The sequence below is a fragment of the Salarias fasciatus genome, chromosome 14, assembly GCF_902148845.1.
Source record: "Salarias fasciatus chromosome 14, fSalaFa1.1, whole genome shotgun sequence".
Lineage (NCBI taxonomy): Eukaryota > Metazoa > Chordata > Actinopteri > Blenniiformes > Blenniidae > Salarias > Salarias fasciatus.
Genome location: NC_043758.1, coordinates 19,877,686 through 19,894,516, shown reverse-complemented (window position 1 = coordinate 19,894,516; position 16,831 = coordinate 19,877,686). Strand labels below are relative to the sequence as shown.

The 16,831-nt window shown below is 41.8% G+C and overlaps 1 protein-coding gene and 1 long non-coding RNA gene across 6 annotated transcripts in view; both read right to left on the bottom strand.

Moving 5' to 3' along the window:
* The window catches only part of LOC115400499 (von Willebrand factor A domain-containing protein 5A-like), a 225,938-nt gene that overhangs the window by 3,338 nt on the left and 205,769 nt on the right, over positions 1-16,831 (bottom strand). For 3 of the 5 annotated variants that reach the window (XM_030108399.1, XM_030108397.1, XM_030108398.1), the window contains exons 17-18: positions 4,414-4,488; positions 2,251-2,349 (exon numbers count right to left, since the gene is read on the bottom strand). In XM_030108399.1, coding sequence (XP_029964259.1) covers positions 2,251-2,349; positions 4,414-4,488 — 174 coding nt within the window. Of the gene's footprint in view, positions 1-2,250; positions 2,350-4,413; positions 4,489-4,617; positions 4,693-8,385; positions 8,461-8,664; positions 8,889-9,065; positions 9,170-9,266; positions 9,426-11,698; positions 11,814-11,924; positions 12,005-12,322; positions 12,468-12,563; positions 12,653-12,738; positions 12,915-13,017; positions 13,133-13,232; positions 13,400-13,604; positions 13,828-13,911; positions 14,115-14,401; positions 14,447-14,766; positions 14,843-16,831 lie in introns of those variants that run through there. The other 2 variants (XM_030108400.1, XM_030108401.1) reach the window with 2 other exon arrangements.
* On the bottom strand, positions 15,142-16,212 carry LOC115400509 (uncharacterized). The gene is made up of 3 exons (XR_003932811.1): positions 16,137-16,212; positions 15,410-15,503; positions 15,142-15,278 (listed from the first exon to the last, which is right to left on the bottom strand). It is a non-coding gene; the product is annotated as an uncharacterized LOC115400509 (long non-coding RNA).

Here is a 16,831-nt window from a genome sequence, read left to right as displayed (position 1 = left end):
ATAGGGATTGCACGCCGCATCTTGGACGCAATTCTACTACGTGCAGGTGCAGCTCCTCTCACTCATGAAGTACTCACAACATTGATGGCAGAGGTTATGGCTATGATGAATGCCAGACCGTTGGTGCCGGTATCAGTGGATCCTGAAATGCCCACTCTCCTAACACCTGCCATGCTGCTGACTCAAAAGATCAGTCCTCTGCTACCCCCTCAAGGAGATTTTGACCAGAAAGATCTGCATAGAAATCAATGGAGACAAGTCCAATGTCTAGCCGACACTTTCTGGAAGCGCTGGCGAATGGAATACCTGGCAACTCTCCAAAAACGCAGAAAGTGGACAGAGGATAAACCAAGCGTTCAAGAGGGAGACGTCGTCCTTCTCAGGGATAATCAGGCCAAACGCAACGAATGGCCTGTCGGAGTCATCCAGAAGACTCTTCCCAGTGCTGATGGGAAAACACGCAAGGTCGAAGTGAGAATCTTCAGTCAAAGTGCCATCAAGGTTTTCCTGAGGCCCATATCAGAAGTTGATCTCCTTCTGTCAAAAGACACTTAATTATTTTAAGGGGCCCCCAGCTTGTTATGTTTTAGTTGACAGTGGTATCACAATGTAATACCAGGTGGGGAGTGTTCTGCCTTTTGTTTTTGCTGCAACTGTGCCCCCTACTGGTTTCTTTTAATATTGTTGTCTCCAGCAGTAGCTCCCCTTTAGTGTAGCCGTGTACATCAGAGCTATGTGCAGTTCTCCCTTTCTATGACAAGTCTGAGCGATTATACGTCTGTAAGTAGCAATTCATTGTTTTGTTGCTGCGTGTTGATGGTGCCTGTTGCAGATGTATGTTTCTTTCTGTGGTAGAAATGCTGAATTCTTTGCTAGTTAGCTCCAGCTATGTAGCTTATTCTGTTAGCCTTCAGCATGATGTGCAGTACTCTGATTGTAAAGCGAGCTTATTGCTGTGAGCTAATACAGAGTTAGTTCTGTTCTCTTACATCATGTACATGTGCACTTCGAGTGTGGCTTCTGTATTGTCATGTTGAAAGTGTTGTCACTTCTTATCCATGTCATTTCATGTGATTCGTAAAGCCATTGAAAGTTGCTCTTCTAAGCAAATAATATAGTTTATTTTTAGCACTTCTCATCCCATCTCATTATAATTTTGTGAATGTTCAGTAGCTAAATTCATGTTTGTGTCAATTCATATGTTTAAAAAGCATTGTTAAAAGGGTCAACTATTTACAGTAGAAAATGTTATTCAGTACACTGTGTAAGCATATTCTGTGTATATTTCATGTCATTGCAGTTCTACAAAAAAGAAATTAAAAGAAGGAAATGAAAAGAGAATCAAAAACACAAGACTTTGCCTTCAAACGAAATTCAGTCTTCTCCTGGTCCTTTTTTCCCAACCTTCTGATGTTAACTGTCTGCCTAGCTCTGCAAAGTGGCTTACACATAGTGAGGGCAGAACACTATGGATGAATATACAGGTTTGTGTGCAATTCAGATGAATACAGGCAATAAAAAAAACAAAGATCACAAAAAATAGTATTTCATCAAAGTAAACTGCAACAGCTTTGGCATGAGCTTTTCTCACAATAAGATACTCCACTGCACCCTCCAGTGGCCACTGTCAGCCCTGCAAAGACCCCAGAACACAGGAACAACCTTTCTAAAATATAACAACTTTGATGCAGAAATCCCCCTGAAAAAAGGTCACAATTCATTCAAAAATTAAAAAAAAGAGAAAAAGGAGAGAATGCAACGTACTGTCAGCTGATAATGGTTCATAGTCGTAACCCTCATTGTCGCAGAAATATTGATAATGACCAATACTTCTGCACCCTGGTTGTCAAAAAAAATGTTTTGTTACTAAATGGATGCTGCAACATAACATAACTTTAACTGACTGAAGTGTACAATTCATTAGAAAACAAAGTCCTCTGAAGAAACTTAATCCCACCATTGACAAAGACGGTTTGCTGAGAATCGGAGGACGTATCTCATCAGCTGATCTCCCTAACTATGAGAAGCACCCAGTGGTCATTCCAAAAAACAGTCACATTGCAACTCTCTTGGTAAGGCATTATCATGAGGAGGTAGCTCACCAAGGGCACCATTTCACAGAGGGTGCCATCCGGGCTGCAGGGTTGTGGATTGTGTCAAGCAAGCATCTAGTTTCCAGAGTGATCCATAAATGTGTGACCTGCAGAAAGCTGAGGGGAAAGTTGATGGAGCAGAAAATGGCCGACCTACCTGCCAATAGGCTTGGGAAGAAGCATCCTTTCGCACGTAGAGGTTTCGATGCCTTCGGACCCTGGTTGATCACCTCACGCCGAACAAGAGGAGGCCGCGCTGAAAGTAAACGTTGGGCAGTTCTGTTTACGTGCATGAGCACCCGTGCTGTGCACATTGACGTAATAGAATCCATGTCCACGTCTTCCTTCATCAATGCTTTGCGAAGATTCTTCGCTGTCCGTGGGCCTGTCAAGCAACTTCGCTCTGACTGCGGCACTAATTTTGTCGGAGCCTGCAAGGAGTTAAAGATCTACGCTGAAGACTCCAAGCTCACGAACTACCTTGCTCATCAAGAGTGCACCTGGACTTTCAACCCGCCTCACTCTTCCCACATGGGCGGCTCGTGGGAAAGGATGATAGGGATTGCACGCCGCATCTTGGACGCAATTCTACTACGTGCAGGTGCAGCTCCTCTCACTCATGAAGTACTCACAACATTGATGGCAGAGGTTATGGCTATGATGAATGCCAGACCGTTGGTGCCGGTATCAGTGGATCCTGAAATGCCCACTCTCCTAACACCTGCCATGCTGCTGACTCAAAAGATCAGTCCTCTGCTACCCCCTCAAGGAGATTTTGACCAGAAAGATCTGCATAGAAATCAATGGAGACAAGTCCAATGTCTAGCCGACACTTTCTGGAAGCGCTGGCGAATGGAATACCTGGCAACTCTCCAAAAACGCAGAAAGTGGACAGAGGATAAACCAAGCGTTCAAGAGGGAGACGTCGTCCTTCTCAGGGATAATCAGGCCAAACGCAACGAATGGCCTGTCGGAGTCATCCAGAAGACTCTTCCCAGTGCTGATGGGAAAACACGCAAGGTCGAAGTGAGAATCTTCAGTCAAAGTGCCATCAAGGTTTTCCTGAGGCCCATATCAGAAGTTGATCTCCTTCTGTCAAAAGACACTTAATTATTTTAAGGGGCCCCCAGCTTGTTATGTTTTAGTTGACAGTGGTATCACAATGTAATACCAGGTGGGGAGTGTTCTGCCTTTTGTTTTTGCTGCAACTGTGCCCCCTACTGGTTTCTTTTAATATTGTTGTCTCCAGCAGTAGCTCCCCTTCAGTGCAGCCGTGTGCATCAGAGCTATGTGCAGTTTTCCCTTTCTATGACAAGTCTGAGCGATTATACGTCTGTAAGTAGCAATTCATTGTTTTGTTGCTGCGTGTTGATGGTGCCTGTTGCAGATGTATGTTTCTTTCTGTGGTAGAAATGCCGAATTCTTTGCTAGTTAGCTCTAGCTATGTAGCTTATTCTGTTAGCCTTCAGCATGATGTGCAGTACTCTGATTGTAAAGCGAGCTTATTGCTGTGAGCTAATACAGAGTTAGTTCTGTTCTCTTACATCATGTACATGTGCACTTCGAGTGTGACTTCTGTATTGTCATGTTGAAAGTATTGTCACTTCTTATCTATGTCATTTCATGTGATTCGTAAAGCCATTGAAAGTTGCTCTTCTAAGCAAATAATATAGTTTATTTTTAGCACTTCTCATCCCATCTCATTATAATTTTGTGAATGTTCAGTAGCTAAATTCATGTTTGTGTCAATTCATATGTTTAAAAAGCATTGTTAAAAGGGTCAACTATTTACAGTAGAAAATGTTATTCAGTACACTGTGTAAGCATATTCTGTGTATATTTCATGTCATTGCAGTTCTACAAAAAAGAAATTAAAAGAAGGAAATGAAAAGAGAATCAAAAACACAAGACTTTGCCTTCAAACGAAATTCAGTCTTCTCCTGGTCCTTTTTTCCCAACCTTCTGATGTTAACTGTCTGCCTAGCTCTGCAAAGTGGCTTACGCATAGTGAGGGCAGAACACTATGGATGAATATTCAGGTTTGTGTGCAATTCAGATGAATACAGGCAATAAAAAAAACAAAGATCACAAAAAATAGTATTTCATCAAAGTAAACTGCAACAGCTTTGGCATGAGCTTTTCTCACAATAAGATACTCCACTGCACCCTCCAGTGGCCACTGTCAGCCCTGCAAAGACCCCAGAACACAGGAACAACCTTTCTAAAATATGACAACTTTGATGCAGAAATCCCCCTGAAAAAAGGTCACAAGTCATTCAAAAATTAAAAAAAGAGAGAAAAAGGAGAGAATGCAACGTACTGTCAGCTGATAATGGTTCATAGTCGTCACCCTCATCGTCGCAGAAATATTGATAATGACCAATACTTCTGCACCCTTGTTGTCAAAAAAAATGTTTTGTTACTAAATGGATGCTGCAACATAACATAACTTTAACTGACTGAAGTGTACAATTCATTAGAAAATTTGGAAAAAAAGAGATACAAAGGAAAGAATAAAACATACCATTACCTGATAATGGTTCTTCGTAGTCACCCTCATCATCGAATGAATCTGGAAGGCCACCAATACTGCTGCACACTGGTTGTCAAAAAAAATGTTTTGTTACTAAATGGATGCTGCAACTTAACAAAACTTTAACTGACTGAAGTGTTTAGCAGCATAAATTAGTGTTGTTTCTCTGAGAGGTTCTGTGAACGGCTCTGCTCTGCTTTGCTTCACACACACAGTCAGCCGGTTCAAGACCCGACCTGATCACTGTGGGACACTGATCTGACCTCCTGAGACTTTCACGCCTCTCTGAGAGCATCGAAAGCTGTGACTCAGTCATTTACCGTCAGTTATTGCTTTACGGTTACTGTGCTGATTGAGCTGTGATTAGAGTTTCGGTACATTTCATCGGAATGACAAAACTCCTCTTTCTTATTGCTTAACGAATTAATATTTATGAACTCTGAGTCGAATCTCATATTATAGTGTGCTATCATTACTCTAATAGTTTTATCAGGAACTAAACTAAACTAAATTAAACTAAACTAAATACTAGTTTAAACACTAAACTATTCACAAAGCTGCCCGAGGAGCTAGAATGCTGTGGGAAGTACGGTGCACTGAGCCCTATCCTCTAGGGCTGGGCTACTCAACCCGCGGCCCGCGGGCCACATGCAGCCCGCAAGCTGTAACGATGCAGCCCACGGCTGATTGTAAGCAGTGAAAAAAAAAATCGACTTTTAATGAGGAAAAAAACGTTTCTGATATGCGGACACCAGAGGGCAGTGTGTTTGACCTCCTGACAACAGGCAGATAAGTGTTGCAATTGTGGGGCTGTACCAGCTGGGAATGCGCCAATAGGCTGTTTGCTCACTGCCGAAAACAAAAGACTCAAAGAAGACTGGTCGAAGTGGAGTTCATGGCTGCCGCCGGTAAAATTAAACTAAAGTTATGTGATGAACACAGGAAATTTCAACCGTCATGGGAGGAAGAATTTGCTTTTCTGGAGGTAAATAGCAAGCCAGTGTGCCTTCTTTGCCAAAAACCGTCCATTCCTAAACGAGCGAATCTTCAGCGTCACCACGACAGCTGTCAGGAATTTATTACAGTAGGACTGCACCACTCAACCTGTGACAACACTGACACTATTCTGTCACTGAGACACTTCCGAAAGTTTTGTTTTCCTTATTATTAATCCTACGTGAATTTGACTTTGCTAAGAAATGTGACACATCGTCCTGATTTCAGGTGAGGGTAATTGTTTTAGCTGTGACCTTCTGTAGGGCTGCTGTTGTGCATAATTTCTGTGAGTAATGCACACCTGTGTTTTTCTTCTGTCATTGTTCTCCAAAAAGTAAGTCACCTGCAGAGCTATGTTTGTATGCTTTACAATGATCGTTTTTTTTGTTTTGTTTTTTTGTTTTTTTGCCACCGGTGATCTTTTTTGTGATGCACAAGATTTAATTTTTACTTCATTTATTTTTTGCAGGAGTAGGCCAATTATTTTTGTAAAGAATCCCTTAATTTATTTACTTTTTTGTGGAAAAAGACCTGCTTTTTTGTTGTAATTTAGTGAATTTCTCAAACGCATTGCTTGAAAAATATTTAAAATACTTATGTTTTGTTACAAAAAGTGCTCATATGTGTAGTAAGTATATTCATATGTTGTGAATAAAGCCTCATTTTATAATTTGATATCTGACTTTTTTTAAATGTCATGCCATTTCACCTTTTTGCTTTTTATTGGAAATGCAGAAAACAGCCACAAATAGATCTATAAGTCTTAGTGTAATATATTTTCAACAAAGTCTTATTTTAGTTTTACAAAAGACTAATGTAGTTGTCTTTCTATTGTAATGCATTTAAAATTTCATTATTGAATATTAATTACATTATTTAAATGTCTTTTACATAATTCAGTCATATAAATTAGCAAACCTAGGTTGCGGCCCACGCAAACAGAAATGTTTTTCTATGTGGCCCTCGAGCAATGGTAAGTTGAGTAGCCCTGCTCTAGGGTCTGAATGTTATTCCCTTTAGTCCGTTCATTGCTTTTCACCTGTTGTCCCCCCCTTCGAGGGGGAGTCTCCTCCAGTTTCAGTTGCTGACTCCACTATTACGAGGGCCTACGAACAAGCTCTGTCCGGACCGGGAGGACACTCCTGTCGGTCCTGCCCGCGGACTGGCTTCGGTTCTACTTCTGGGATCCGCGATTCTTGTGCTGGACCGTCCAACGGACTGTACTCAACATAGTCCGAGGCTTTACTTTTTATTGTCTCATGCTCGCTGTTGCCAAAGCTGTCCGTCCCTGGGAGAGGGATCCCTCCATACTGTGGTTCTCCCCAAGATTTCTTCTTTTCCCACTGGGTTTTTGGAGTTTTTCCTTGCCGGATGTGAGGGTCTAAGGCGGTGGTTGCTTCGTTTTGTCTCGTTACTGTGAATCTGACATATTAATATTATGCTTATTCACTGTTTTTATTTTTACCAACCAATGTAACATCTTGAAGCCCTCTGAGGCTACTGTTGTTGTGATACTGGGCTATACAAAAATAAATTGATTGATTGATTGATTGAAGAATACAGGAGTGAAAAAAAGGCCAAGACGTGCTCAATAAGAGATTACTGAAAATATATGTTTACAAGAAGAGGTCAGGAAAAAGTTTCCAAAAGAGAAGAAGTAGAAGAGACTTGCTGAAATATTTTGTATCTGATCAGTGCTCCTTGCAAAGTCAGAATTCAACATTTTTCCAACTTCGATCCCAGGAAGTAAGATTTTTATCTTGCTTACCTCCAGTGTGAAAAAGTCCAAAGGTCCTTAATAAAAGGTTCCTCTTGTACTTTTTTAAATTACCGTATTGGCCCGAATATAAGACGATGTTTTTTTCCAGAAATTGCATCCTCAAAAGTGGGGTCGTGTTATAATCGCGGACTTACGGTAGATGGTCAATACGCATCCGCGCCGCTAGATGGAGCCAAAGTATCACTGACCAGAGAGCGAGTGGAGCGATGAAATGAGATCAAATGATCTGATGAAAAATGGCGGATCATCTGGAACAAAGGGGCTGAACGCTGGACAACTGAGCAACAACAGAGGAGAAGTTATGATACCAACTTTAAACTGATGGTGATCAACGCAGCAGAGTCATCAAACTACTGCCAAGCCGCAGGAGATCTGGTGGAGCAGAGCCTCGTTCTGATTGGAGAGCACAGAAAAAACGCTACAGATGCTAACGCTATGAGAAAAGCTTTCCGTGGTCCTGAGAGACGCTTCAGAGAGACTGATAGAAGGATGAGAGAATACGTCTCTGAAAGACGGACAGACTGATGTCCACCACCAGAGCCTGATTCAGCTGAAGGACCTCGAAAGTTATTTACATCATTTATGCAGTTTTGACCCCTTGAGGTTCTTATTTGTTGCTTGTTTCTTATTTTGAGAAAGAGAATATATTTTTTACTCAATACTGTATATTTTTTCATTTTATATCTCGTGAAATGTTATTTCAGTTGTGAGTTTTTTAGTTTATAATAATTGTATAATAAAAAGTTGTTTTATGAGTTACCTTATTGTCTTCAGCATTTTTTTTTTCACAAAATGATCTTTGAAAAATAGGGGTCGTGTTATAATCGGAGTCGTCTTATATTCGGGCCAATACGGTCATTATTATGATTATGATTATGATTATGATTATGATGATGATTATTATTATTATTTTGTCCATGAGAGTCCAGAGTGTGGAAGTGTCCTGTGAGGAGATCTGGAAAAAAAATTATGGTTTTACTTACTCATCATTTGGGGACCACAATCCATATCCACGGCAGCACAGCCCAACACCATTGAAGACATCATTCCCATCGCCACTGCATTGGGACAAAACGACTCGGAATCAAGGTTTTTTAAGAATCAAATGATAACCTGGCAGCTGCTGTTCAATGGTGCAAATAATTCTGATGATGACAATAATAATATTCCTATTTCATCCAATAGCTTACAATCTCAAACACGGAAGGACATGATACTTGGGCATGTTACGTTAAAGACAAACACAAAAACAAAACACTTACTGGGCACAGGAATATCTCTGCGCACCAGGGGTCCGTGAGTTGCCTCACCGCTGTCTCGGTTGACAGCAACGAAAGCAGTGAAGGCGCTACTCACTCCCGACTGGACACTGAGCTCCACCACCTTCTTCTTCTTCGCTTCATAATCATCTTTTTCCAAGTTGTCTCTGTCCTCCGTTTCCAGGGATCGAATCAGAGTCCGAGCAGCCAACCTGTGTATTGTTAATCTGCACACACGATGACATGAATACAAGTGAAGCGTCTGATGTATGAAAGAAAACAGACATTAAATGTTTCTCAGCACTGAAGTTCTCATGGATAAACATGAAACATGAACACTGACTGTGCTGCAAAGACATGAATTCTTGCCAAACGGGGTTTTTTAATCTCCCCGTCTAACGTACCCAGTGTCTTCTTTTGGCTTGAGATCAAAGAGTAGCTGAGTCTGACTGGGACTTCCAGAGAGGCTGTACTTCACCGTCACACCGCCCTGTGCTGCCTCTGCGCTCTGACACAACATTACAGTCTTAGTTTCATGTTCACATGAAGACAGAGATGACAGACAGCTGCAGACGCATCTTCCATTCGGAGTGGGCTGCTCCTACCTGACCAGTGAGTCGGCCATACAGCAGCGTCCTCTGACCCTGGAAGATGGTGGTGATGGGTGGAGAGACAACCATGACAGAGGTTCCCTTCGGTAAATCCCACGTGACTGAGACGTCTTTCACAGCCGGTTGCAGAGCGAAACGCAGCGACTGCATCACCTGATGAGCAAACTGAGCTTAAAAAATGATCCTACTGTTGGAAATATTCCATATTTACGATTATCATGAAGTGAACAATGTAGAGGTGTCCCCGACTAAGAATTTCCATAGTCGAATCTGATTCGTCCGATTCTGCCAATAGTCGACTGATAGTCGAATCTATCATCTTGTTTGGCGGAGCGGGGGGAGCGCTGCAGAGCGTGCCTACACGGGGAGTCGGAGCAGCGCAGCAGAATGCAGAGCAGTGCTCACACAGCACACGGAGCGTCGGGGCGCCTATACCCACAGCCGGCCCTGATTGCACGATTGCACTGATAATAATAAAAAATACAAAAAAAAAAAAAAAAAAAAAAAAAAAAAAACAGCGCAGGCAGGTAAAACAACACTTATTTTTTCCCTACACACTGAAACACAGACTGGAACAAAGTGTCGGTAACTCTAAACATCAAACAAATGAAGTATAGTTCAAGTGACCAGAACCAAACCCTCTTCTAACAAACGGGCTAAAGCATGTTATAATCTCTGCAGATAAGCTCACATTTTTTGGCTAAACAGTTTCTCACATTATCTGCTCAAATTAAATGAAAGGCTTAATTGCACTGTGTCGGTCCGTTTCGCAGCGCAACATCCATGCAAAAACAAACACTAAATTAAATAGAATTAGCCTTTTAGATAAATAAAAATAATATTATAATAATAACCTAAAATATTACAATTAAACGAAATAAAAGTCAGCATTAAAAATGAGAATTGAGTAACAGAACCGTCTTTTAATAGCCCAATTATCTGGCTACTTACCCGTTTAATGTGGAAAGCCATGTTGTTGTGAAGTGATATGAAAGGACACAATTTGCATTTGACTTTTTTTGGATCATCTTTGACTTGGTCTGAAGTTCTGTTTTTTTCTGACATTGTAAGACTTTTAAAGTTCAGCCAAATCACCACCGAGATGCTGCTCTGTGACGGAGCTCTGCGCAAAATGGGATTGTGCCACTCACCATGGTAGTTGATTCACAAACACTAAATAGATAGAATATTGAATAAAACTACACGTTAAGTAAATTTTTCCGCAGTGTATTTGATAGGCTAACATGTATATCAAATAGGCTTTATATCATGTTTATTTGGGGAAAAAAACCAAGCAATTCTATGTAAAATCAGTCATTCAGCACCCCCATACAGCTGTAATGGAATGGTCCTCGTTTAATAATCACATTTTTTCGATGCTTCGACTGCGTGATTGGTAGTCGAATCAGGCCCCTTCGAACTAATCGTCGAATCGTCGACTATCTGAGGACAACCCTAGAACAATGTGCTTGTTGTTTCAACTATCTAAGTTTTCACTTGTTGTTAAGAGGAAGTGAGCAGACTAAGACATGTCACATCTGCTTATCGAGCACGACGCAACATACCTGTGTGTTTTTGTGTGGTTTCACAGCCTGTTCTGTTGTCGCTTGGCATGACCAAAAACAGAATGATTCTTGTATTTATGAAGTCTTTGTAATCACATGGTATGAACCAAATAAAAACAGAGAAGCTGAGCTGCTTGGGGAAGCTGAGCGGTGTCTCTCTCACTCTGAGAGCAGCTCTGTCTTCCCTTATATGAGGAAACGGTAACACTTTACTTGAAGCCCCTCTTTATAACACATTATAAGTAGTTATAAACACTAATACATGATCACAATGCTTTATAACTCACTATACAGCAGTATACAGCATAGGACTAAGGTTAGGGTTAGGGTTAGGGTTAGGGTTAGGGTTAGGTCCTGGCATTGTGATCATCTATGAATGTTTATAACTATAGCTACACATGTTATAATGGCATTATAATGCTTTATGAATGTATTTATAATGTGTTATGCAGGGGGGCTTCAAGTAAAGTGTTACCGAGGAAACTTTTTGCCTCCGTTTGTTTCTGTCCCGTGTTTTCTTCATTCTTTATCCATTTTCAGGACGTCAAACCTGACACCTACTTATGCTGGTACTCACTGCATTCAGCCATGGTTAATCCAAACACAAACAACACGACAGGCTGGAGTCGATTCCAGCAGCTGATTGGAGAAAGGATACTTAGAATAAATCTGCACAAGCCTCAATCGGAATCCTAATTTTCCACCGATTTTGATGATTGTGTCAGTTTTTTTTTTTTTTTATGTGTTGTCATTGATAGAAAAAAGACTCAAAGTCAACAGATTGGATTCATTTCTTCAAAGGGAAAACATACGTCATCACACACTGTAGTTACTTCACATGTAAAGCCCGTGGTGTCAGACCTTTGGCTGCATCCTGTCACTTCCTGTGATGAACTGAGCGTGACCCCCTCCCTCTCTGGCCAACCCGTTGATGAGAGCAGAGCTGGCTCCTTCCCCGATCCCGAAGGAGAAACACCTGCAACACAACAGGTCTTTGATTGCCTGCTTGGTTTAAATGGAGATCGATGTAACAATGCAAAAACCAAAACTTGGTGACAAATTGTTCATGTGCTCAGTGCAGTTTCACCTGTGGGAGCCAGAATTCTTCTTCACCAGGTCTAAAACTTGTTTGGTGTTGTCCACCTCCCCGTCAGTAAAGATGAACAGCTAAGATGAAAGCCACACGTCAGCTGAAAGGCATGCACGTAACTATCTGGGTGTGGCAACGAGCTTTTTCACATTGTAAAGTGACTTGTTGCTCATCATCACAAAGAATTGTTTCACAGTGAGACGAAAGTTCAGTCTGGGGTCATGGTGAAGGTTTGTTTACGAGAACAATGATTATTGAGGTGACATACCGGGAAGTGAAACCTATGAACTACATAACTCTGTGTGTGTGTGTGTGTGTGTGTGTGTGTGTGTGTGTGTGTGTGTGTGTGTGTGTGTGTGTGTGTGTGTGTGTGTGTGTGTGTGTGTGTGTTTTACTTGTCTGGGCTGACTGGGAATGCAGGGCTGCTCATAAATATGCTTGAGAGGCTTCACAATTTCTGTTCCTCCCAGATCTGCCTCCATCGTCCCAACTATCTTCAGGGCCTCCTCCATGGTCTGCTGACTGTACTCCACACTTTTACTGCAATCACACAGACACACACACACAAGTCATGTTTTCATGAATCTACTTCAAACCAAACACACACTTTGAAAACATAAATGAGGATGTATTCACGGGAAGATGTGCTCATATCTGGATCCAAAACTGTAGATGTTGAAGTAGCAGCCCATTGGTAGACTCTTCAACAGCAGCAGCAGCGTTTCCTACAAGAAAGATTCAAACCAGGTGAAGATCACTGTGTAGACAGACAATGAAAGAGTTAATGACACCAAGAACAAACAATAAATACCCTAGCACTGCTTATGCGAGTCTGATTTCTGTCTTTGTTGTTCATCGGGACCCCCATACTTCCAGATCGGTCCACGAGGAACACAAACTCTCCACAGGAAGTCACTGAAGACATGACAGACTGAGGAAACTCAGGGAACAGGCTCACCATCACCACTGGATCACCCATCAGAGTGCCTGAAACACAGCACAGAAAAGTCAACAACAATCACTTTGTTGCTTGGAGGATGAAGACACAACAATCTTTCTTCCCATGCTAACTACAAACATTTGCACTCACCAGGTTTTGCAGAGGCCTGTCCTGCTTCCACCACAGCAGTGGGCTGGTGGGCATCTTTGTAATATATCAGCACTTCAACATCTCTGTCAAACTTGTGTCCTGCACCCAGCTTCACCTGCAGGGTACAAATATATGATGATGAATAATGATATGATGCCTTCTTTTCACTGAAGAGGATCCAACACACACAGTGGACACATCAGCACTCCACCTACCGTGGCCTGGGTTTGGTCTGTGTTCAGGAACTGGAGAGGATCCAGGGAACAGCTGGACTCCACTTTAGAGATGGGACGAGGAGAGGACACTCGAGCAGAAAAAGACAGACTGTAAGGAACCAGAGAGGCTGGAACAGAGTTCACCTGGACGGCTGTAGCTTCACTACCTGAAAACAACACGAGAAACAACTGGAAATGAGAAGAATTCTGTTTGATATGGAGATTTGAGAAGACAGCAGCTTCAAACATAACTACAGCATACCACATGATTGTGAATAAATGAAAATATAATACATTTCCAGAAATGTTTTCTTTTTTCACATGAAGTCATTTGTTCTTTTGTGTGCATCAGCTTCTCTCTGGTCTTCCTACCCTGAGGTGTGTATCGAGGGTTGAGCACAGCAGGCAGACAAAACCTCAGCCCCTCATCAGCCTGCACTGCCAGCTCAGTGACGTACTCCAGCCTGATGGAGGCGCTCTCTCCTGGAGGCAGACAGCCCACCCTCATTGAGAAAACATCTGGACTCTGATCACTCTCCTCCAGCAGGAAAGCCTGCTGACCAGAGCTCAAAGCATCATCATACTCCTCACGAGCCTGCAGGACAAGAGACACATGTGAGCCACATTCACTCCCACTGCTGGATGTTGTCCTCAGTCAGTCTGGACCTGCTCTGCTCACCTCCTGTTTCTCCTTCACCTCAGCCACAATCTCCTTCTGTCCCATCTTGGCACTGAAATGACAGACAGCGGCATCTCCAGGCAGAGGGAAGACAAAAACCGCCTCGATGGGTTTGTCCTCTTTGTTCTGGTAGTTCAGAGTGGAGACCACTGTAGCCACATGGTCCCTCACCTCCAGCTCCACCTCAATGCTCTTCAGAGGGACTGACGGAGAAACACAGTCACAACCAGAAACATTTAAATTCGAACACAATTCTCACCGTTTACAGCACCGTGGTAGGTTAGACATGAAACAGTTGAGATGAGTCTGAAGTGAAAATGTTCACCTTTCGCGTGTGTGTCACTCTCTCTCTCTCTCTCTCTCTCTCTCTCTCTCTCTCTCTCTCTCTCTCTCTCTCTCTCTCTCTCTCTCACACTCTCTCTCTCTCTCACACACACACACACACACACACACACACACACACACACACACACACACACACACACTTTACCTGGTTCCTTCTGGACAGTCAGCAAACCACAGCAGTTCATCATTTCTGAAAATAGGGAAGATGTCTTTATGACACTGTTTTTACAGATATAAAACAATCGGAATGTATTTTTAATTTAGTTTAAAAACAAAACCAGCATGTTGACAGAATTTAGAAACCACAATATCTACATGGTGATTTTCATGGCAACAGCTCACATATCTTCACATGAACATGTCTGTGTCAGTTTGCAGGTTAAAAGCAGCAGGTATGTCTCAGTGGAAACTCTCCTTCCAGTCAGTCAGCGGATCACATCGCAGCTCCGTCATCTCCAAACAGACAGTCAGGATTTTCAGTGCGTCAAGAATAAACAGACGACATCTTACCTCTGATTTTAAAGGCTTGTTGTTTCAGGCAGAGTCTTATCGCTGGCTGTGTACTGACTGAGTTAAAGGAGTCTTTCTGTTCAGAAACAGAAAGTAAACACACACGCCCATCGGGTGCGCTTCATTTGTTTCCAGAGGTCTTCCGGCTGGGCGGAGCTACTGCCAGTTAAACTCAGTGTTGTTCAGAAATAAAATGTTTTTTTGACATTTTGATTTTTTTAAAGTATTTCTAAACCTTAAACATCTATCATACACATGAGACAAAAAAAAAAAAAGCATTTTCAAAACAGAACCATTACATGCACAACTTTGATCTGAAGCAAATCATTCTCACAGATTCAACATTTGCCACATAGCTGCCAGACAGGATCACATTTATGAAGCTGGGAGTTGAATCCTGCTCTTACCTGAGCTGAGACTGGACATTATTGACATAACTTACACCTCCTCAGTGTTTGCAACAAAAATAACAGGTGTGTCTCTGTCATCATCTGGTGTTTCATAACAGCGCCCTGAAAAAGAAACAATAAAAATCATGTGCTCGATGATTAACTTTTCTTAAATCTTTCCCAAAAAAACCCATTTGTTACTTTATGATTTGTGTTCACATTTATGCTCTTGAATAGACGCCAAACGTCCTTACCAAAGCAGTACTTGCAACAGGAGGGAACAGCGCACAGCAGAGTCAGAATCAGAAAAATAAGTTTGATGGAATCCCAAGTTGTCATGTTGTCGCTCTGTAAACCCACAGAAGAGGTTATAGTTTCACAAAGACGTCTTCCACAGGAAACAGTCGCCTGGCCTTTCAGGTTTATGATTGAAGAGAACAAAATACAATTCTAAATTGTATTTTTGTAATTTTCTTCTCACAGTAAAGTGATTGAAACAACATGAGACCCACTGTTGTTCGACCAGACTCGACCAGACCAGACCAGACAGGTTCATGAATGAAGAGAACAAAGTAAAATTCTAAATTGTATTGTTGGCATTTTTTTCTTCTCACAATAAAGTGATTGAAACAATGCAGAAGACCCACTGTTCCCTATGTTCGACCAGACCCCATTCAGCCAATCAGATTCAAATGACTGGAACAGACTCTAAACGACATCTCCCAGTTGGAAGATACAAGCTTCTGTTCTAAGACAGAAACTTTTTGTACCATAATTCAGATTCAGCCAAGAAGTTTACTTATTTTTTCTTATCAATGAAACCAAAACAACCTCAAACACAACTTTTCCTCTTGTCACTGAACACTGCTGTATAAAATGTAAACATGAAAAGAAACATTGAAGGAATCAATAAATTCGTGCAATTTTAATTCAGTTTGTGAAGCTGTAGTTGCAAAAAAACCCTCTGTGAAATGTATTTACCTTTTTACGATCAGAGATGTCTCAGTGCAGAGAGCGCTGTGTTGTTAGTCTGAGGAACATCACTGTTTGCTGTTCATTCAATGACTGATGCTTCAGCTTATGTCAGATTCCTTTTTAAAAGAAGATAGTTGTGTATCTGAGTCTCAGGTCTTCGTGACATAAAACACCCACAATGAGGTTATGGTGAGCTGCACAGCTGTCAGTGCAGAGAGTGGAAAGTAAATGGAAACATGAAGAAGAACCACATCGATTGTACGTGACTGTACTAAAAGGCTTTTTGACAAGAACTGCCTTCATGTTCGTCTGCTGGAAATAAAACTTGTTTTTGGGTAAACTCAGGTTTATCTTTATGAGATTTATGACATGTGAGTACGATGATGTCGTTGGCTTTTTAATTTTAGACAACTAAAACAACATAAATATTGGAAAAGGCATCCCCTTGATTCATCTAGTTTTCCTGCAGCAGGACGACCTTTTGTCACCTTCAGGCCGACCCACACTTCAGAAACACTTGTTTTACACTGTGTGGGCAGTAAAATACACGTGTGTTGCTGATCTGAAGGTCTGACACGAGGACTGTAACATCTGTAGTTCTTGTCTGGGACTCATCTTTTTGTAGCGACTCTTGAGCCTCTCACTCCAGCCTCAGTCCAGTCCGAGAAAAGCTTCTCCAGCTTCTTGGATGAGTTTTGCTT